Here is a 23,124-nt window from a genome sequence, read left to right on the forward strand (position 1 = left end):
GCACTACATAGTCTTGTTTTGGGGATGTTGAGGAAATTGTAAGCAAAGAGCATATTAGAGGATAGGGGAAGAAATTACAGGCGGTGTCCTGTGGCAAAGAGGGTTTTAATGTTAAATTATTTCCAAGGCCTTGTTTTTCACAAGGGAGCTGGTAAGAAGTTATGCAGTGCAATTATCTGTCCTGCTCTACTTTTAGGTAACTCTATTTCCTATCTGAGAGTAGCTTCTAATGCCTACCTTTTCTAATATAAATGGATTTAGAGTTTATTTTTGAGGCTGAATGTAAATGCATTGCCCAAAAAGAGTGGTGTTATATTAAATGTGATAGCTGGTCATTTGGGCTTCAAAAATGCTAAAGGACCAAGTTTCTCCACTGGATATAGAAGTATGATTTTTTTTTTTTACTAAAATTTGAGGCTATCAAGTTATGCCCAATTTGCTGGAGCAAGGAAAGGAGAGGGCAGCTTTCAGACTGCTTGCCATTTGGGAAGCAGTCTGGAGTATATTTTGAGAGCCTTTGTAAGGTGCAGGCTGTTTCCAGGGTGGCACTGATGCATGGTGCATGTGCCCTTTCCCGCACTGCCATCAGTGTTGTGCATGCTACTGTTTCATATGGGTAAGAGAAGCTTTGTATTACAGAAATACTAAAACTGAGTGGATTGTTGCTTCCTAAATCTAGTCAAGTGGTTGCTGCGGACCCTCGCAGCTTGCTTGCCATGTGAGCCCTCCGGCCTGGTGGGATGCTGAGCAGTTCATTTGACTGACATAATCACTTTTTTCCTGAATCTCTGCAGTCACAAGGAGTTGAAACAGGCCTTAAGAAAGGTGGTCTTGCATTAGGAGAGTCAGTCTTTAACACTAAAACAGCTGCACTTGGTTTCAGTGACACTGGCCTCTGCTGGGGATGGTTCTTTGGGGCAGAGAGGGGAGGAAGAAGGGCAGCCTTTGTTTCCATAAGCAAGCCCACATGTCTGCACGGTCCCTCCTTGGCTGAACCCCAGAAAAATTGCTCATTTCCAAATCCTTATGAGGGAATGGATCCGTCACCCTGCCAGCTGGGCTGTAGTGGATCTGGGAGAGACTTGGTGAGAGATGATCCACTGCCGGCAGGGATGCTATCCCTCACAGGTGATGGGAAAGCCCTTGGCTGGTGCCTTTCTGTGGTGGCTTTAGGGAGAAAGTACCCTGAGCAGCACATTTCAGCATTGTTTGGGGGTAGGAGGAAATTGATTTTAAAATGTTGAGACCAGTCTGAAGAAAATGAGCAAGAGGTTTTATTAAATACATTGGGCCATGTTACTTGCTGACTGAAGTCCTGAATGCCACTGGTCTGAACAATCAAGTGATTTCTCATAAGGCCAACATCATTAGATTGGTTATTTAAGGTGAAATTTAAAGAAATGAGGTTAAGTTGCTATGTAATGCTGTAGCTGGGAGGTTAGTATGTATGTATTTGTCCAAATCAGGGTTTCAAGTAATCTGGTCTGAAATCACTTGAAAATAAGTCTTTCAGCACTGTGAGCCAATATGTAGGTGACCATATTTAGATGCGACTCCCAGCCTTTCCTTAAGCTTCACGTAGATACTCCTGCCCTGAAAGTAGGGAAGTCTGTTTTCCTTTTTTCAGTAGGAATAAATTTGATTTTTATGACGAGGTAGGTTCATATGAATCAATAACTGTGGCAGAAAGGAAAACTCTGCAACTTAATAGCTTCACATGAATACTTGAGCAAAAATAATTTTAAATCAGCTGCTGCTGCCTCTGCTTCTTGTCACTTGATTTTTCTGTTCTTCATGTTACTGCTTTGTTTGTACTTGATATAGGATAAGTTGCATTTTTCTTTGATAACTAGGTCTTTAATAACTTTTCCGTCTCATAGGAATCATTGCAATTGGCCACATTAATGAAGCAATTGACCAAGGAAATCCTGAGAAAACTCTAGAAACCCTACTGTTGCCCACAGCCAAGCTGCAAGATGTGAGACCAGTAAATGCAAGGCATTATCAGGATGTTCTGCACCACGCCAAAGCACAGAAATGCAAGGTTAGAGCTTTGACTGTTGATGTTTGTCAGAACTGAAATGCCAATTCTTTTCACTTACACATGTCCCTGTCCTGTTCCCCCGATGTTTGGATTAGCCGTGCTAATGGGGTCGTAAATAAGCCAATGACAACAAACTGGCACTAAGTAATTTTCCACTACAACTTATTCTGACTGGCAAAAGGGATTAATTCTCAATGTATTAATACTAAGACATATTCTGCATATGTGTCACTACTGACTTGACGTAACCTTTCTTATTTTTAATTCTACTAAGTAGCTGCAGCTATTACAAAGCATGGGCAGCAGCAGCCCTGACACAGTTATGAATTTGTGCAAGGATCTAGCTACTGGACTGTGTGAGGCAGGTAGTTACTATATGGATGGGACTTGAGGTTTTTGCCAGAAAGGAGTCATAGTCATGCTGAAGGAGACGTGGTGTTCCTTAACAAACCTCTGGGAAGTACTTTGAGGAGTCTCAGTTGTTTAAATCTGGTGGCTTATAATAGCAGAGTTTTGTACATGTTTGTTCTGGCTTTATCATGCAACAACAAGCTGGCTGCCTTGTATGTGCCTTCAGTTTAAACCTATCTCAGCAGGATATTGCTATCTGCTTCCCCACAAGCAGTGCCTTGGTTAGCATCTCAGCTGAGGAAAGCATAAACAAAGATCAGCCTAACAGCTTCCAGGATGTGACCGAACACAAGATTAGCTAAAGCTACTAGCACAGCATCTAAAATGTCCTGCATTTGGAAAAGACACTTAAAATTCACATAATGCATTCCTAAAGTAATATGGTCAGCTGGAGTAAGTCCCTGAAATTTGGCTTGTAGAAATATCTTCCAGCTACCTTGCCGCCTCACCTGTGGTACCTGCTGTGAAACGGTGTGTTTCTGCAATCCACTGTCAGAGCTTTCAAAAGGCACTTGCACGTCTCAATTTCTTACTTGGGTTCCCAGATAAGGGCTGGTTTCACTGAGCCCTGGATCCTGAAAAGCCTTGTCCCTTGCCATGTGTGCTGGGGAGGGTTCAGTACATGCTGACTACCTTACCTGTCCTGGAAGGGCCAAGGTTGGTATTTGCATGCAGAGAGCGTCTGTGCAGGTGGTGGCTGCACAGTGCTGGCCTGGGATATGCCAAACCCTTTGTGCATGCGTAGCGAGCCGGGATGTCCCTGAGGCAGAGACCTACAGCCCACCGGCACCCACATGCCTGCACACAGTAGCCCTGCCCTGGCTCATACCTGCCAGCTGCCACTGTGCTCCCCGGGTGCAAACCTGATGCCTACTCTTGTCCCTGTGTGAATGTGCTGATAGGAAACAAATGGGCATCTCCAGGTTTTGAAACAAAAATTGTGCAATCTCTTTGAAATCTTCTCGTTCAAAAATTTGTGATGTTCCTAGAGACTTCTGCTGGCCTTTCTCTCCTGAGGTATTTTGGTTTTGCACTCCCTTGACAACTACTTAAAACATCTCCTCTGTAAACAGACACTGTACTACATATGCTCCCAAAAGAAATACTCAGATGCATTAATCTGACTTACTCTCTGTGCTGGTCAATCACCTGGACATCACCATTCTTTAGGTAAAGATGTGACTTAGATTGAACTTTCCTTTAAAAAAAAAAAATCCAAACATCTGAAAAGATAGTGCAATGTCTAAAGTCTCTATATTCCCAACTTTTTCTGAGCCCTGTTTATAAAGCAGATCTGCCTTCAATTATATTTAGCATGTTTTAAGAGTGAGCTGTGGTAAAAGGAAGTATTTGATTTACAAGGATCAGATAGGTCTGCCTGCGAGCTTCCTGTGTTCCCCAGCGTCTGGAAAAACATATGGGTCAAACCTGCTCGCTTTTTCTAACCAGCCTGCTGTCACGTCCCTGTGGCTGTGGTGACTTTGGGGAAGTAGAGTCTACACCCAAATCTCCCAGTACCCGTTACAGGTCTTAATCTCAGATTACACTTGTTCCTTGCTTGAAATTGAAAAAGCAAACCTGGAATTTATTTATTCCTGTAATCTTAAACCACATCTTCTAACAGTTCTCAAGACCATTTCAAAGCAAGTGTATTCAGGTCCCAGTGAAGAGAAACCATATGTTTAGGGAGTGTGTTACGGATACCTGAGAAGTTAAACAGATGTGTCAAACTTTGAAATGGTTCCTGCGTTATTTTATTTTTTGAGTGATTGGCGCACAGGTGTTACAGTTAGGTTCACGCTTTTTATATTTACTATAGTTGCATAACGTCTGGATTATTTTAAAGTTATCTTTAAAATCTGTTCTTGTGCATATTGAGGGAATGACATGATTAAAACTAACTTAAATTAAGAGCCAGAAGAAATTGAAGAGGGGGAGTCTTACCAGGCTGCAAATTCCTTGAAGACATTTTCCAGTGCAAATGATTTTATTTAAGGTTTTTTTTACAATACTATTATCAAACTGATGTAAAACACTTTTTCTCATCACTCTTACACGCTGCAGTTACAAATACAAACACAAATGACTGAGCTCATTTTGTAGGAACTTAGTCAGCAGCTTTTGAGTTTCTGTAAACGTAAAAGCTGACCCTTTGCTTTATTAACGTGGACAATCAATCATAACTAGCTTCAGTACTTGTAACACTATAGGTATTTCCTGTGAGGATGTGGAAATAGAGAATACTACAAAATAGCTTCCCTGTTTTGCTTAACAAGCAAGAATAATACATGCCTGGATTCACACTGATAAGAGTTAGCTCCCAGCAATCCTCATGGGCTAGAGGAGTGCAGGCGCTGACAAAGTGGAAGAACAAGTCTGAAGTGCAAAGGTGCTTAAGCAGCCTCATAGGAGATGCTGCCTTGGAAGTGTCAGGCTCTGTGTCTACAGCTGTAGATTTACTGTTCCTTGAACTTACAGGGACTCTGGCTGTTTATTTCCAACATCCAGGGCAGTATTTGTTCTTGGCTATGTGATAGGGAGCTTCTGCAAAGCTCGACAGCTCCCGGGCATGTAGAAAGTCCTCTTACTTGTTCCCATTTCCACTGGGCTAAAAACTTGTTTTCACATCACTGTTCCTGCAGTGATTGTGGGCTGATAGCTAAGTTGAAGTATTTGGAAATCACGAATGGGCCTAAAAGTGCTGTTCAGATATTGATTCCTCCTCTGGTATTCAGAGGCTGTGGTGACTGATATTCTGGTTTCTTCTCCATGGCCATGAAAGTGGTGATCTCAGAAGGAAATGGAGGTGTGGAGCCACTTCCCTGAGTCTAGGTACACCAGATGTTGCAATATGCATGATAATTATAGAGCTGGAGACGTGTATTTCTGAAGATATTCTTTGTGTGGTGTGTGGAAGGAAGTAAATTTTACTGAGATGGTGTTTTTTAACACTTTTTAATTTTTTAAGTTTAGTTGTTGCACCTGAGGTTTGTTTCTGCCTGGGTTAATGCTATACAAAATCATAATTCTAGTAATATAAATATAGAACTAAATTCATTTTTCCCTGGATATTTTAACCATTGTTAGGTAAATATTGGATTGACTTCTAATTTTCGACATCAGAAAATAAAGGAAAGGATCAAGACAACTGTTTAAGCTGCTAAGGCATAAAGCAATCAGATAAAAAGAATACAACCCATCTGTGTTGTAATAGTAATAGTTGATGTGATGGATAATAAGGATAATATTGCTTGGCACAAAGCAAATAGCAAAGATGGTAAGGATCAAAAGACTGACTTTAACGTACCAGAACCATTCATGAGTCTTGAGTGTTCGTATAATTGAGACATAGCAGAAAATGATAGTTGCAAGAGGTATTAAAAACCCAAAGATAGCTAAAGAAACATAGTAGTAGAACTGGAAGGAAGATATCGTTTCACAGGCATTGTGCACATCATGGCAGGTATAAATGTCCAGTTGTTTCACGTAATAGCTTTGCTGCATTATGCAAAGCGGGAGCATGTACAAGAAGATGATGGTCCACACAGTAGCACAGACCGCAATGGCATAGGCACGTTTAGGCAGGCTCTTGTAGGTGAAGGGGTGAACGATGGCCACATAGCGGCTCACGCTGATGCACATGAGCAGCAGAATGGAGCAGTACATGTTGCCATAAAACACTGCAGTGGTAGTTCGACACATCATTTCCCCAAAAATCCAGTTGTTCCCGTTGATGTGGTATGCTATTTTGAAGGGCAGCATGATGCAGAAGAGCAGATCTGAAACTGCCAAGTTTGTGTAGAGGATGGCAGTGCACACAGACCGGATCCTGAAGAGCAGCATCCACAAAATGATGGCATTAGATGGTACACCCAATAAAACAGCACTGAGGTAGACGGCAGGCATTAGCTTGGTGCTCAGAGAACTGGTCAGGTACTCCAGCGTGGTGTTGTTCACTTCTGTTAAAGTGGAGTCATTTGACATTTTTGAAGAGCATTTGTGTTCTCTGATATGGATGGTCGTTGTCTCCCCTTCTATAGCATAAGGGGGGATGTAATCATAGTCTCTTGCTGAAATTCCACGGAAAGTCTTGATAAGAGACACGGTTTTAATTGCAGAGCCATTCAGTGAAAATTCTGAAGCTTAAAAAAAAAGAAGTTAAAATTGTTAAAAAGGGTAAACTACTGGATTGGCAATATAATTCACCTTCAGGTACAGAGAAAGGTAAACATCTCCATATGAAGAGCAAAATATGTTTAAAAGGTGTGGTGGCATTCTCCTTTGCTTTGTGTGTTCATATCAAATGTATTCAAGGATAATCTTCACTTTATTTGTCATCTCACACCCAACCTTGAAAATTTAGCATGAATTTAGTGTTAAGCTGATCTTTCTGCCTTTTGCATGTTTTCAGTAATCTTTGGCAAAAAATATCAGACACTTGTGTAATGTTTATCACCTGTAGAGGGTTTTTCTCAGTAGTAGCAATGTTGGTAAATCATCGTACAAGCAGCAGCCTTGGTCTAAGCTTGATCAGAATTTCTAAAGCAAACAGTGGTACTATCCTTGTCACTTCATGGATGAAATGCATGACTGCAAAAGATGCAAAAGGCGCTATCTTGCCTAACACAGGCTGAAATTTTTCAATTGGAAAGTTGAAATAACCCTCATTTTTTTGGTCTCACATATCAAATTAATGTCATCTTCAACTTCTGACTAAAGCAAACCAGATCTTTTCAGCTTCTCTTATGTAAGGAAGGGTAGTTAGTCTTGAGAACTGAAAACAAATGCTTGGGCTGATATTAGATCAAATTTATTGGTAAATGAATAAAACTTCTTATGCAGCAGGAAAATTTTCAGTGAGTAAATATCATTAGCATGTGGGCAAAGCCAACGATGCCACTTTTATTAATGCCTGTTCCTCAGTCTTTAGTAGACAACTTTGTAGAGACATTGATATTTCCAGATGAAGCACAAATGTGTTTAAAATACTTTCTAAAACCATGTGTTGCAAAATAGATTTCGTAAACAGCTGTGTAATTAATTTTGTCATTTACAAATTTTCTTAGCTGTGTTTAATGCAAAAAGACTTAGTCTAAAGCTTAGACTATGCATCTTGAAACTGCAATTCAGAAGCTAACTGAAATTTGGATGAAAACCTGTGGGTTTCTTTTACCCTTCCATACTGGAATAAAATATGGAAAACAGTTTTATCAATGCTTACTGGCAGATTTATGGTAGAATGTTTTGAAATTATAATTAGTAGACTGCATCCCTTTTAGTAATTTTCTGGATGGTTAATCCAGAAAATGAATTTTAGTCATTCTTTAGAAGACATATACACGCACATGCATGCACATATATATTGTATATATATAAAATAGCTTTTAAAAATGAGCTTCATTTGAAAACAGCTTTAATTCTAGTGAGGAAAAAAAATGGGCTTATTATTTTATAATTTCCTTTGGTTATTTTTGTCACAATAGTTGTCTGAGCATTTCCTTCTAATAGCACCATCTGTGAAGTCATAATTCTGTTGAACGTTTTAAAGCAGAAAGAACAAGACTCTACAGGTTTAAGATTATATCACTACAGAAATACTAGAGAGAAGATGCGTCTTCAGTAAGCGCAGAAAGATCCTTTAAATAAAATTCCTTATAGAAAGTAACTGGGGGGGAGGTAAGCTGTCACTGAAATGGAAGAATAAAAATCTGACTTAAGTGAGACTTCCTAGAGTACAGTTTTCTGTTATGATGCATGTACAACCTATTTAAGCCGGCAAAATGCAAACACTGTCAAAAAGGAATAAATACAGAACGGAGGACTCACCTGTTGTGAAAAGACTGGAGGTAAGAGAGAGCAGTCCGGTGAGAACCAGTATCTTCATTGTAGTACGTGAAATCCAGCTAGCCAAACAATGATGCCCCTCTAGTTCATCTCGAGGTGTTTTGTGGGGGATTTTCTTCCCCTCTGTAAGGGACTAAAGAATGATTGATCTGTCCTCTAGAAGCATCCTGTAGGCATGAGGTTTATGGTAAGGAGCTAGTTTGTTCTTTGTCTACTACAGCAAGAGGGTGTGACGTATCCAAATATGCACACATGACTCAGTTTCAGCCTCTGCCCGACACAGAGATAAAATTGCTTTACAGCAGCAATTTAACTCCTAATTTACCACGAGCCTGAAGCCGATGTGGGGGTCTCTACTGGAATTTGTACATACAGATACGTATGGGGTAAAAAGGTGTTTTCTGGAAAAATCACAAGGTGTGTTTAGTAAATCCTCAAGGGTCTCATCCACAGACTGAAATGCCACGTTGCTGAACTCTGTACCCTTCTCAAGGAAGAAGCCAGGCTTCGAGAAGAGTGTGGTGATCTCAGTTTAGCAAATGCAAAGGTGAAAGCAAGCCACACATACAAACATGCCTTAAGAAAATTGTGTTCTGCTTTGCCCTCTACCTCCCTACCCACTGTTAGCTGTCTGTGCTCCTTCGATCTGGCTGCTGGCTCTGTTCAGACAGTTCCCACCCCTCCACAGCCTGCAGCCTCTAAAACCTTTCCCCTATTTTCATCTGCTGTTTTGTTGATCCCTTCCGTTTTCTCTCCCTGGCTTTTTTTCCTTGAATGCCAAATAACAATGACTTGCTTCAACAGACAAAATTAGCCCAAGTCTTGGTCTGGCTTCCAAGCTAGCAGTGAGGCTCGGCATAAGCTGTGCTTGGCTCCAGAGCAGTAATTGTGTCTGTTCTTGTATTTAGTGTGTAAAAGCTGGACACCAGATAAGGAATTCTTTTCAGTTTCTCAATCCTTTTCTCAACATTGTCAGCTTTATTTTGGGAATTTAGTATATACTTTCTCAAGTGTTAACTCTAACTTTCTTGTTAGAAAATTTTGTGGTGTGTGTCCACTGTCATGTGATTGCCTGACACTACTTGATTTTATTTAGATATTCTGCTACCTTGTTTACATGTATGATGTAAACTGAAGAGTCTGTCTTTAGGGGTTTTTACCCTGTTTTCTCTTTGTAATTTCTGCAGATAACAGATTTATTGGATTTTTGGCCTGGAGTTGGGCGCAAAAACCAGGGATATTCATTGCAAAGCTGGTTTTTTGTCCACACTCTTTTAGCTTGAGAGAGTTTCTGGAGGTTTTTATCCTGAAATATTTGTGTGTATATACGCCTAGATCTTTATCGAATACATTCCAGTTTCTCTTATCATTAATCTATTATAGACCTGGCACTCGTATTTCCTCCTTAGAATGAATTTTGTTCCCCCACCTACTGGATTAGATTTTAAGTGTCACTTTAGCTCCAAAACTTTTTCTTAGCTGAGGTGTTGGTTCACCTGTGAACCTGGGCAGCCAGAGCAAGGCTGGTAATGCTCAGCCCACTTTCCTGCACCTTCTGTTTTAACTTGAGTTTAATGCCATGCACTGTTAGCCTGTAGGAAAAGTGAGACCTGCTCTGCTGCTTAATTCCTGAAACATTCACCACCTGAGCTAAGTCATCATTACTAAACCTGAGCTGTCTTTCTATGTCAGTTTTCGCTGTTATTTTCTAATGTAATGTGTGATCAGGTGTAAGCACGGATCCTTTCCAAATAAGGGATTCTGAAAGCAAGCCAACTTCCTGCAGGCTTCTGCTTTGTGCTCTTTATGCTGCTATCACAGTGCTGCCCAATAATGTGTGGTTTTATTTGACACTCAGATTACTTTGCCTACATATCATGGAAATGAAAACGTCTCTAGCTTCGCTCAAAATTTTTATTGCTCTTTAGCAGGACAGTGTCTTCCATACATGAAAACTTTCAGAGTTTTGTATTTGAACAGGAGTTTATTTAAGTCAGTAAATAGAATGTGAATATGTTTTATCGCTGACTTTAAGCAGTCAAATTCTTTTTAGTGTCCAAGGGCTTCGCAAGAGGAGACTGTATATTGGAGCTCTATCAGTATGTTCAGACAACTTCTGTTATAATTCAGTTTTTTCAAGGCTTTTCTCTATCCTTTTTCCAGGAATCCCAGGATGACTCAGCGCTTTTGTGGCTGGATGAAATACAAAAAGGAATCAGTGATGCCAATAACAATATAAAAGAAGCAGCAGTCTGTAAGTATTAACCTGCATCTGCATTGCTCTTGTTTTTCTTAGTCTTGAAAAACTGAAATTGGTAATTTATTTTTCCACTTCAGGGAAGTGTGGCAGCCCTTTAAATACATTAAAAGAAATGAATGCATGTCCTTTGTCATACTGAAATTAGGGTGACTTAAATCTCCAGGAGTGGTGTTGGTTTTATCTAAAGTGGTAATTCTTAAGGCTTGGCTAATAATGTGATGTATTTAGTTATATAGGTTAACATCATGACAGAGATTTCTAGTGTAAGTGTATCTTCACATAGCTGGTGAAACAGAAAGCTATGTGAATGAGAAGGGATATACTGTTCAGGAGTTATTTTGCCTATATAAGGCTAAAGTCTTGATGCATGTTATAAAAGCAAAATCTAATATGTTTACAACTTAGATTATTCCTATTTCATTGTAATGCCTTTTATTAAGTGCTAACAAAGAAAAATTAGGAACATATTAACTTTAAATGCAGTGTAAAAAGAGCACTCAGGCTTTTTGGTGAAGTGCATGCTCTTCCAATCTGTAAAGAGGAGGAAATCTGTAGGAAAAACGCTGAGGCTTATCCTGTCAGAGCACTGTGTACTGGATGCACTCAACACCTTCTGTCGAAGCTTGGACTGAATATAACAATTTTAGAAAAATATTCATATGTAATAAACTTTGGCAAGTAATGTACAATTGAATGTAGCTGGGTGTATGGGGCACACTGGAGAGCATGGTGGCATCCCTACCTGTTCCTGCCTGGGGCCAGCACAGACCAGCCAAGGCTGTCAGCTTGGCGTTGGGTATTGGTTCACTTTCTGCTTGACTTGGCTTCGGGTGAGTCAGTGTCGCCTTCTTTTGCACCCTAAGAGCTTGTGAATACAACTGCTGAAGTCGGTGCATTCCTGCAGTGCTGCATTCAGCCTTCATTAGTGCAGTGCAGTGCAGCGCAGCAGCCTGTTTACTTATAGGCAGGCTATGTCAGTAGTTAGTGCTTGGGAAGTTGTGGGTGGAAGAAAACAAACGCAACTAGCAATTACAAAATCTTCTATCTTTGCTACAGAAATGTTGCATTTAGTGTTACTGTTACTTTAGAATTGATTTAATCAATTAATACAGTCTTAATGTAACGAGTCAGATACACTGAAGATACTTGGAGTGTTTTTGTAGGTCGTGTATCTGTAGTGAAAAGCACCTGGCTTGTGTTTTCTGAGACAGGGTCAGACGCACACACATTGTCCCAAATAAGCTCTTGTACTCAGGAGTGCTGATACCTTCTTTTGTGGACAAAACCAGCTTCCCATCAATGCCACCCAAAGGTATGAGGAAACATCCAAGCGCAGAGAAGGGAAGGAAATGCATGGCTTATTAACAGATGTAAGTTAAAGCTAAAGAGCGACTTGAAAACATCCTCTTTTGTGTCCACTGGTGTAAAAGCATTAAGAATATAAACTCATAAATGGCCTGCAGAAATTAGCACAGCATTATCCATATACCAATACCATACAATGTTGCTAATGATAGGCCACTGCTCCATCCACAAGCTAGTTGTTGTAGTAAAATCTTTTCATATGAACTGTGTTTGTAGTAAATGCACAGCTTTTCACAATCAAGTATGATCAGTGGAACTGTTTTAACAAGTCACTTGTGGAAATAACTACTAATCTCCTGTACTCTGCCCTCTGGGGTCAAAGAAAGCAGTGTCAGCACAGCACATTGTTCAGAAGAGCTCTAAGGTTTTGCAGCTAAAAACTGGGATTTAAAACTTCCCCCTGATACTTCCTATAACAGACACATCCTGTCTCAGGAAGTTAGCATGTTGTGTTCATGTAGTCTAAACTTAAAGCTCAGCTTGATCACAACTTGGAAATGAACTTTTATTTTGATCTATCTCAGAGATGCTGTTTTTGAAAGGCAAACAACTCCCCACGTCCCACTCAAACTTCTGCAAGGCAGTCAAAGATTTATTTTTTAGTCAGAACAAAGTGTATTTTTGAGATTGCTGCAGTAATGGCAATAAAACAAGCAGTAAAATAAGAGAAGGTCCTGGCAGCTGTACTGAAACAGTCTTGATCCCTTCCAAACAAATTTTTATGCCTTATATAAATACTGAATACTACAGTAATAAAATTTTAAAAGGCTTTAACACACTGTCTTCCCTGTCAGTGAAGAACTCTGTATCTTGCATCTTCATTTAGGAAGATGTGTTCAGTAAACGCTGGTGTGTTTCCTAATTCTTTGTGATGTTTGCTGTGCAGTTTGTGTCACCTTGCTTCACTTCTTGAATCAGTTCAATCATTGTACACCTTATCTAAGTGGAAAACAAAATGAAATTGGCCACATATCAGCTGTAAAGCCTTCAGGAACAGACACCAATACTGACCTTAGTCTTGCACAGGAAGAGTCTGTCTGTCAAAGCAGGATCTGTCATGAAGGAGTCCATATTATAGCAAAAAGCTGATCTTTGGCCCTGTTGAGAGTTCAGGCTTATCACACGAGACAGCTGCATCTTTGTATATTGTAGCTGTTTGAAGGGAGGATGGATGTGGTAAAGAGCCCTTTGGAGTGTTGGTCTGATACTGGCATCCCAGCTGCTGCAGGAGCAGACTGGAGCCCAGAGTTATCCTGCAGCTGGGGATGACCAGGCTCTGTTTAGCTCATAATTTTACAGCATTCACGTGGCCCTTCTTTAGAGCAACAGCCGCAGTATTAATTGCTAGCACTTCAATGGAAAGGAATAATTTCTGTTGAATTGGGTTTTTTCCCTACTAAACATTTTTCTTACATTGTCCTTCAAAAATAAAAACATCATTAATTAAAAGATGAGAAAAAGCCAGGCAGCAGGGGACCTACAGAGACAACTCTTAGCTAGGTTGTGTGCTTTTTTGTCTTTATAACAACAGCTTCCAGTGCCCATAACTATAGGATGAAAAGGAGGAAGAAAAGCATTCAAACACCAGTGACCAGAGTTGATGACGCACATGGGACCACGTAGGAGTAGGGCTGAGCCCCCAGAGTCACCTGGGCCAGCAGCAGCAAGCTGGTAATGTGTGACTTCCCAGGTTTTTCCTGCTTCATTGCTGCTGAGGCCGGATGCCTAGGCATCACGATACCACAGCTGTGGTACAAAGTCACCTCCAGTCTTGTGGGCAGCACGTCCATGCTTGGCAGGGGTCTGTTTCAAAGCACGGAAAAATAGCAGGATACTATCCGGTAGAAATCCAGGTGGTGGTGTGGTGTTGTGCATTCACTTTTTTTCTCAGCTGGCGGCCAATGTATTTGGAGATTGATTTGTTACTGTCTAGCCAAAGCTACCCATTCCACCTTAGTCAAACTAACTACAAAGAAAAACTGTTTCTCTTGCTGAAGTGCTCTCCTGCTAGCTTAGTCTCATGCAGTGCCTCTTGTACGTAGGCTCCTGATACTGAGCACCTTTTGGGTCAGCTCTGTGTAGGCAGAGCACTGAGTATGGGGGACCTTTTTTGTATTGATCTGGATATACACAAGATAAGAAAAGTGTTTGGTGTTGCAGCGTGAAGTGCAGCTGTGGGATGCAAAGGTAGCCAGGTTCACTTAAGACAGTATATAATGTATATGTTCTAGCCATATGTCTATTCACTTGTTCCTCTGTGCATGGATCTTGAATTTAGATGTGAAGGAACACCATTAAAGACCAGAGCAGCAGTTTCTAAAGCAGCATATACCTCTAGCGTGTAAGGCACTTTGAAGTGGCGTGTGCTGCTACATGCTGTCAGGCGTGGTGGTATCAGCTCCTTCGGTGATGGTGGGACCTGCACAAAGCAAAGGACGCTTAGGAAGTCCTGAATCAGAGTATGGGTAATGTTGTATAACCTCAAAGTTTGAACATGCTTCACAGTATCACCTCTCAGGGCACTTTTATGTGCCCTGGAAGCAAAAGCTGCATCTCTGGCAAACTCAAGGGCATGAATTTGCTGCATCAGCTTTAAACAAGCTCCCAGGGGGTAAGGACAAGAAAGAGTTGCTTCAGGATCCCAGCTAGGATGCTGTTAGTGTTGCAAGACTTTGCTCAAGGCAATCAGTTTTTATTCCCATTTTGTACAGTAGAAGTGAATGTTAAGGTTTATAGCTTGTAACCTAATGACTTCATGCACCTCTAGAAGGCTCCCAAGTGATCAGCAGACGACGACCTGTCTGTTAGGGCAGGCTGAGTGGGGGGGTACCTGCCATCCTCAGCCCCTGCCCTGGTGTCATCTGGTGCGTCACTTGATGGGGGAGCAGCTATGCCCTCAGACCGCTCTCAGTTGTGCTGTGGCTGCATCCCAGCCTGGGCGGAGTGCACGCTTTCTATCTAACAAGCTTGCTGTTCTCTGAAATACTTGTCCTTACAAGCATGAAGGAGGCTGCAAATGGGTGAAGCACTGAATTGCTGTTTATGTCATGCTGTCTGTGTGTGCCAGCCTTAGAAGTCGTTTATCAAAGTTGCTGGAGGCTAGAGTTGTGGGTACATAGACTACAAACCACTTAATTTTCTGTGTCATTATTTTACCCTAGTGGCTGTTGGAACATCAATGATTAACAAGAGCTTGGAAAAGGGTGATTCACAGGCAATCCTGATGATACTGCAGTCCAAGTTTGGATTACGAGTCATTCCTGAGTGTGCTGAAACCTACTTCAGGAACCTCTCTGAAGCCAAGAACCTGAAAACTAGAGAAGGTAAAAACCTCCCTGAACAGGACAGTTCTATGTATCCGTATCACTGAGGTAACTGGGAAAACTAGCACAGAAGGCTTACCTAAAATCACTGTAAAATGAGGAAGAGCGTTGCTGGTTTTAAATCTTTTGAGAAATGTTATACTTCCCCAAGTGCTTTTTACGTGATGCTGAACTGTTGCACACATCATCCAGACCACAGTATATGCTGAGAAATGAGTCTAGCTATTTCCAGAGTCTAAGACTTTCTAGAGTCTCAAACTAGCCTCTGAGTGAATTTAGGACAGCTCCTCTGTGACTGTCAATATGCTAGTCCATCCTCTCAGAAAACAATATTACTCTCTGATTTTTTTTTTTTTCCTGCCTGCTAGCAGATGCAGAGAAGTGTTAGGCTGCACACTTCAGCGTTATGGGTTACTGTCAAAGATCAAGCCAGGCTTTGCCAGAGTGTCCATGGCCCATTTACGGTCCCTGTGCATTGCCACAGCAGCAGGTTATCAGCAAAAGCTGGGGCTAGAATCTGCCCATGGCAAGACAATGGGATGTTTTGTCATGTTAGAGCTGCAAGCTGGTCATAGCTAATGCAGCCAAGATCAGCTAACAATTAAAAAAAAGTTACTGTGAATGTAGTATACTTTCCCACAGTAGACGGGCATGTTTCATCCTGCAACATGAGTTTCGAGAGGGCATTTTGCACAACTGACCCTATCAGCTTTACCTTGGGGCCTTTTGTCCGTGAGGAAATGAGGCTTTTCCTGCCTGTCAGGATACAGCCTTGTTTACCAAAGCACTAAACAAGACAATGATGTGGATAAAGGAAATATCCTGTGTGAGCTAAGTGTCAATAAGGCCAGCATTTGGCCAGAAGACAAGAACAACATTTTTTTATAAACACTGTCTCAGTTCCACTTATGTGAGTGATGATGGAAGACGTAGCACACTCTGTTTCAGGAGCAAGCACTAACTTGGCATGTTGGGGTTTGGAGAAGTTGGCAGTGGATCTGTATTAACCTCATAGCTGTTTCGTTCTGGAAGAATGATCCTGATCCACTTAACAGCATATTTTGAAAACATCCTTTCTACAAACTAGCCCAAGATATACAGTGACTTTGCATGTAAAATGGCTTTGTAGCAAATGTAGAGATGGGAAATGGGTAGGGAGAGCTGTAATCAGTGTAACAGGGCACAATGTGTACTAATGGTATGTATTGCTTTTAGATTCTAATGAAAGTCCATGGATTAAACTTGTAATGAAAAACATGTATGATTACTATTACAATGTGGAAACTGAGGAAGGTACCTGTGTTGCCCCTGAAGGAGTTGTACCAAAAACTTCATGGTTAACTGGTGAAGAAATCCAGGTAGGTGGCTGAAACGTTTGCTTTTATTGCAAATGTAGCATAAACATTAGAGAGAGATAGCAAGACATGGCAGTATCAAGGGAAGAGGCTGTGCTGGGTGAGACTGAAGATCACTTTAGTTCAGTATATGCTTCTGACAATCGCAGCAACTTAAGTCTAAGCAGACAGTGATAGTATAGCCTCCTGTCTGATGTCTGACAATGATTCAGGGACTTCCTAAGTGGAAGTTACAGCATTCTTTTTAATGGCCAGCAGCAGACACAGATGCAGGAAAGTCTGATTGCTTTCATATACTTTTATATTTTTTGGACTTTGCATTGGCCTATGACAAGGAATTCCATGATGTATTTGGGGGCAGGTGGAAGCACAGTTTTGTGTTTAAATCTAATCATCTGACAGCATTCTTGTATCTTCAAGTTCAATAGGATGAGTGTGATACTTGAACTCCCTTACTGTAGAGGTTTTGTGTTCGCATGAAATATAACTTAGAACAAAGTAGACCACACAAGCTTCTGCGCAATTTGGTGGTTTTATGCTGATGTAGCCCATCTAGGTTACAGGTTTACTCTGCTGCACAAACAGCTCAAGTCGTGGTGTAGGTCCTTCTGAAATTGACTGCAGCAATACTTGAGTGTGCTTCTCTCTAGAGAGCTCCCTGGTTCAGTTAGTATTTCTAGATGTCTGACTTCCACAAAAAACTTGTAAGTATTAGGAAAGCAGAACTCTCCCAAAGTACTAAAAAACCTCTTTCAAAATAGCATATCCAGCTGAAAGGAGGTTTTAAAGTTCAGTTACCCTTCACATAAAATTCAGTGGTAGCAAAGTAGCTTTTCCTTCATACTGATTAAAATCTAAGGCTAAATCAGAGGGGCTTGGTTAGGATGAACTTAAGCTGTACAGATGATGGAGAGAATATAGACCAAATTCCAGGATGGCTTTGGTTTGAGGTTTTTTGCTTTTAAATGACCTTTTTCCATGATCTCTTAACAGAGCATTGTTGGGCAAGTTACAGCAGATTACAAGCGAGAGCAGCTGTGGCTTGCTAATGAAAATCTGATTGTTCAGCTGCAAGCCCGAGCAAGGGGCTTCTTAGTCAGAAAAAATTATCAGGAGAGAAAAGCATACCTTCAAAACCAGGAACCATCTGCCATCAAAATACAGGTACTGTTTTAGAACAAGAAGGTAACATGGCTTGGGCAACTTTCTGCATGTGACAGGTGATGTGGCTGATTACTACCACTGATAAAATTCTCAAATAGGTCTCTCTCCCTCTTTTCATTAGCAGCAGTTCAAACTTCTACATCTGCAAATATGTTCTTATTCATTGGTGTAATTGTGCTTTTAATTAGCAAATATCCATTTTTAAATGAATGGATCATATCGACCTGCAGTCTAAGTTACTTCCCTGGGAGAAGCTCAGAAATACATAGCCCTGGCTTTACTCTGAGGTGCTCAGGTTTTGTGTGGTACACCTAACAATGCACAGTACAAGATCAGAAGATATTTGTTGAGTATTGAAGCAAAAATTCCTTTGCAAAGCATGACTTAAGAAATACATTCCTTTCTAGACTATCCCCATTTGGAAGTGATTTGCCTCTGCTCCATGAAGTCATAGCTGGGTAGGGAGTGGCAGCCACCCTAGTGTTCTCGGGCTCTGGCAGTATTTCTTGGATGTCTTCAGTTTACTGAACTCCAAAAGGAGATAAAGGAAACTTTCTGCTGAGGGTGTGAACACTGACAAATGCGTGCACACTGGTTTTAAATGGTGAAATAGCCACCTCCTGTTAGAAGCAATTTACTCCAGCCTTGACAAACAATCAGTCAACTCCCCCCCACACACACCATTATAGAAAAATGTACAACTGATTTTTTTTAATCTATAGTAACTTAATTTAACAACTCAGCAGCTGCCATTGGGATTGGCTTTTTTTGGCATGGTGTCTGAGCCCGGTAAAGGACTGTACTGTTCTTTGAGGAATTCAGGGTCTGTGAACAGGCTCAAAAATATGGAGAAATGTAGGTAAATAAAGTTGTTCTCTGATTGTTTTCTATGGGCATTAAATTAGAAATGACTTGTGAAAAGACAATAAGTAGAGGACAAGGCTGGTGTCACTGTCTGAATAGAGATGAAAGGCAAAATATGGTAAATGCGGTGAGAGTGGCTGGGTTATCCCTGTCGTTGGGTTCCTTGCCAAGAGTTTACTTCTGAGCTAGCAAAGGGAGAGCCAAGTGAGGGAATTGGGAGGTTGTTTTCTGTGGCACAAGATGATCCTGAGTGACTCTGGAGGACCAGAGACTTGGGAAGGAGGCCAGGCCAAGAACAGTGGGGGTCCAGCTAGGTAGCGGACAGCTTTTGGATGTAATGGGCAAAAGCTGGCAGGGTCTTCCCTGTGTGGGATGAAGCCAGTGACTGGGATGCTAAAGGATGTGGGTGTGCAGGTGATAAGAGTAAGGATGGCTTCAGGGAGGGAAGGAAATGGCATTGGACAACAAAATGTTTGTGCTGCCATCAGCCAAAATAAACATGAAATGTATCAGGGCACCTTAAAAATATAGGGGCAAGCTTGCTTACACCTTAGTTATCTTTTTGCCACAATGGCAGTTTTTCTTTACAAGATAAACGTTGTTAATTACTTTAGTGTATATATGTAGATTCTAATAAATATGAGTTTCTTATCAGTAATAATGGTCTCCTGCCTTTTATAAAATAGGCTTTCTGGAGAGGATTCAAACAAAGGAAAAGCTATGTTGACAGATTAAAGGTGCTTCAAGGCAATGTTGCTGCTATTGTTAAGGTAAGATCCCACCATGTTTTGGGGCCTGAGTATGCTTTATCCCTTGACTTGGTCCTCTACCACCTAGGAATCAGAGACTAGGAACACAAACTGGAAGGACTTGTGCTCCAGAAATTTGCGTAGTGTTGAAAGTTGTTTAATTGACAGCTTAAGTAAATTGCTTCTTGAAAGCTCTGTTTGACTTCTATCAGGCTTTGCTGAACTTCAGTGGCTTATAATAGAGATTTCCTTACACTTCCCTTTCCATAATACTAAACTAGAAAATATTTGATCTGACAGTGTGTTATTATTCCATTAAAAGCTGTCAAATCTATCTGTCTGAAAAATGTTCACTTTTCTGAGATTCTAATGGGATACTATTGTCATGAGTAGATCATAGATAGCAGATGGGATATTGATCTCCTGTCTCTGAAGGAGACTGGTTTACAACTGAGAGCTGAGACTTGAAGGTAGAAATGACTTCCAAAGATAATGCTACACACGGGTGGTAGAGCCTTGAACTCAACTTGCTATTTCAGTTGAAGCCCATTAATCTGGTCACTGGACTGTAGGAGCCCAGTGGTACAGTCATCTATGGCCCCAAGCATGTGAAAACAGCAAGCCTGCAGAAGAGGACTGTCAGAAGCGAGTTTAAAACACACACAAACAAAATAGTTTGTGCAGTGTCTGTTAAGTTTTTATTTATTTTATTTTCAGATTCAGTCATGGGTCAAAATGTGGCTAGCAAAGAGAGCTTACAGGAAACGGCTGCAATACTTCAAGGATCATGTAAGTCCTTTCTCCATTTTGAAGATGAAGTGTTAAAATAGGGTAATATGACTGCACGGGCAGTTTTGGGTATCTCAGGGAAAAGGGTGCCGGTTCCGCAGTGTGTTTCTGAGCAGAAATGTGTCTTAACTAGATTCTTTTGCCTAATCTTGGTCCCTTCCAGAATGATGAAATTGTGAAGATACAAGCATTTCTCAGAGCAAACAAAGCCAGGGAGGACTACAGAACACTAAGTAAGTGGTAACAGTTGAATGTTTTATGTTTGTGGAGAAGTATGTTACTGTGTTCAGTCATTGTTTTTAAAACTTTCACCTGGGATTTCTCAGTCTCCTATTCCCCTTCAAAAACAGGTGCAAGCGTTGGTAAACCAATTGTTTTACAGCTGAAACTATTTTGGATACCTGTACTTACACAGTATGACAAAAATATTGCTCTAACTGGCATAAACTTCTTTCTGCAGTTCCAAAATTTTCTGCACAGTGATCAGTTTCCTGAGGGTTTTAGGGGTGTTCAGTATAATGTCAACTAACAAGCCTGTTTACTTCAACTATAGTTGGTGCTGAAAATCCACCCTTGACTGTTCTGCGCAAATTTGCCTACCTCTTGGACCAAAGTGACTTAGATTTTCAAGAAGAACTAGAAGTAACAAGGTTAAGGGAAGAAGTGGTTACAAAAATTCGATCCAATCAACAGCTGGAGAAGGACTTGAACTTAATGGATATAAAGATTGGACTGCTGGTGAAAAATAGAATCACTCTTCAGGTCAGTAGGCTCTGTTCAGGCTCCCTTGGTAGCATGCACTGAGAGCTTCTGTGTGTTGAAGGAGCTCAGGATTACATCATCACAGCATGACTGAGGCTGGAAGGGACCTCCAGAAGTCATCTGGTCTAACGCCTCTGCCCAAGCAGGGCCACCCAGAGCAAGTTGCCCAGGACCATGTCCAGACAGCTTTTGAATATCTCCAAGGGTGGAGATTCCACAACCTCTCTGAGCAACCCGTGCCAGCGCTTGGTCATCCTCAATTAGTTGTAATACTCCTGGTAAATTAAGCACTTTCTTTGTGCGTCTTAAGTAGTCTTGTCAAAATACCTTGTGGTAGAGGTGGTTCTGTTGTCCTGAGTGGTATGTCAGTTTGCTACTGAATGTCACTCTTTGTTTTGCTACTTGTGGACAATAGTAATTGATTGGCAGATTTTAAGCATCTTTTCTTAATGGTAGAACGGAGTAGACTTCTGATCATATTTGAGAGCTTGTACGTTAACTAAATGATGAATGAGTCTATACATGAGATCAGGTTTTGCAGACAGTCATTGTTGGCAAGCCATACTGGTGATAAGATAAAAATGTTCAAAAGACTGGTTAGTGAATAGAGCAGCAAAATATACATAGTTGCTAATAAAGGCCCTTGGAGGAATACCACATTTAACATGGTTGGGAAAATGTTAATTTTTCCAATTTGCCTTTTTTGTGAATATATAATCTAGACTTTTGATCATTTGTCTGCAGGATGTGGTGCTGCACAGTAAGAAACTTAACAAAAAGAGCAAAAGTCAGCTGGAAGAGATGGTTATGGTTGACAAACAGGGCATCAAAGGTTTGAGTAAAGAGAGAAGAAAAAAACTGGAGGCTTATCAACACTTATTCTACCTTTTACAGGTAAATCTTAATGCAAAAATTAAAATGGCAGCAAATTGCTAAAGAAAAACTAGAAATATATTGCTTGCTTTGTTTTAGTGACTATGAAAAGACTTCCAAAGTAGTATGCAGACTGCAGCAAATACTATGATCAACTTCTAATATTACCTGTAATTGAGAAAATCCTTGCTGTCTTTAAACTGTGCAAGAAATATGGGTGTTTTTTTTCTTGAGAATAACTTCAGTCCGTACTGAAGCCCAAGAGAAATATTTTCCTCCATGTATCTTTTAGTCCATGTAAATTACTGTCACTTACTGTGCATTATATGTGGTGGAAAGGAAGTTGCCTGCTATGCAGCTCCCAGCATGTAATGCATCTGTTCTTGAGCTCTTTATCTCATCTCACTGAAGTTTTTCCAGAAGAATTTTAGATCTTCCCAGGGCAGATGCCCTCTAATACTTAAGTGGATATGTAGTATGCAAAGTCTTCTTGGTAGATAGCCATTGTCATTTGGTAAATTGTCATTGTCATCAGATACATAGACCTAATGCACAGAGGTACTGTTTGGGGACTACAAATAAAATCTTTACTGGTGCTACTCACAGATATCTAATTGTGCAGTATTCAGAGTTTCTTATGCACTAGGATTTGGTAAAAAGTAAAGCCAGTGTGGAAAAGCTACATATATGGGAATCAACATAAAGGCTTTTGGTGTTAACGGAAATGTAGAGAGCACTGCCCCCCAAATGGGGGTAGTTTGTCCTGGACAATAGTATTTAAGTCATTTGTTTGTTTTGTAGACTAATCCCACATATCTGGCAAAGCTGATTTTCCAGATGCCACAAAACAAATCAACCAAGTTTATGGATACTGTCATCTTCACTCTATACAACTACGCCTCCAATCAACGAGAAGAATATCTGCTTCTCAAACTCTTCAAAACTGCTCTAGAAGAGGAGATAAAGTATGTGCACTCATAAGAAGACTTTAGTTAATTTGTGTTGCAGACGGTTCAATGACTACTTCATACCTAGAAGAATTTGATGGTTAATCTTTAAACTGCTATAAAATTGTATACATATTTTTGTTACTAGAGAAATTTGTTTTCAGGGTAACTTATTCGTTAACTCAAGCTATTTCCAATTCAGAAAAAAATCTTTCTATGGTAGACAATATTTTTTTATGAAAAAATCACTTGAAAAAAAATAGACACTAGGGTTTCCTGCTTTTGTGTTTGAATATTTAAGGGTGGAGAAAGTCTTTTCTTTCTCCATGTAAATGTACGTTCTGTAAGTGGAGAGTGGTGGCTTATCCTGAAAT

The 23,124-nt window shown here is 40.6% G+C and overlaps 2 protein-coding genes across 4 annotated transcripts in view; one reads left to right on the top strand and one right to left on the bottom strand.

Moving 5' to 3' along the window:
* Positions 1-23,124, top strand: part of IQGAP2 (IQ motif containing GTPase activating protein 2) — a 129,209-nt gene that overhangs the window by 86,980 nt on the left and 19,105 nt on the right. For all 3 annotated transcript variants that reach the window (XM_050912721.1, XM_050912723.1, XM_050912722.1), the window contains 11 exons: positions 1,881-2,044; positions 10,463-10,553; positions 15,086-15,247; positions 16,463-16,605; positions 17,596-17,766; positions 19,317-19,400; positions 20,097-20,168; positions 20,332-20,401; positions 20,722-20,930; positions 21,675-21,824; positions 22,605-22,768. In XM_050912721.1, the coding sequence (XP_050768678.1) occupies positions 1,881-2,044; positions 10,463-10,553; positions 15,086-15,247; positions 16,463-16,605; positions 17,596-17,766; positions 19,317-19,400; positions 20,097-20,168; positions 20,332-20,401; positions 20,722-20,930; positions 21,675-21,824; positions 22,605-22,768 (1,480 nt within the window). The remainder of the gene's footprint in view (positions 1-1,880; positions 2,045-10,462; positions 10,554-15,085; positions 15,248-16,462; positions 16,606-17,595; positions 17,767-19,316; positions 19,401-20,096; positions 20,169-20,331; positions 20,402-20,721; positions 20,931-21,674; positions 21,825-22,604; positions 22,769-23,124) is intronic.
* F2RL2 (coagulation factor II thrombin receptor like 2) lies at positions 5,510-8,348 on the bottom strand. The gene is made up of 2 exons (XM_050912724.1): positions 8,282-8,348; positions 5,510-6,597 (listed from the first exon to the last, which is right to left on the bottom strand). Exons 1-2 carry the CDS (start codon positions 8,337-8,339, stop codon positions 5,510-5,512), a joined length of 1,146 nt encoding a protein of 381 aa, XP_050768681.1. The 5' UTR covers positions 8,340-8,348.

This window comes from Gymnogyps californianus, chromosome Z (genome assembly GCF_018139145.2).
Source record: "Gymnogyps californianus isolate 813 chromosome Z, ASM1813914v2, whole genome shotgun sequence".
Classification (NCBI taxonomy): Eukaryota; Metazoa; Chordata; class Aves; order Accipitriformes; family Cathartidae; genus Gymnogyps; species Gymnogyps californianus.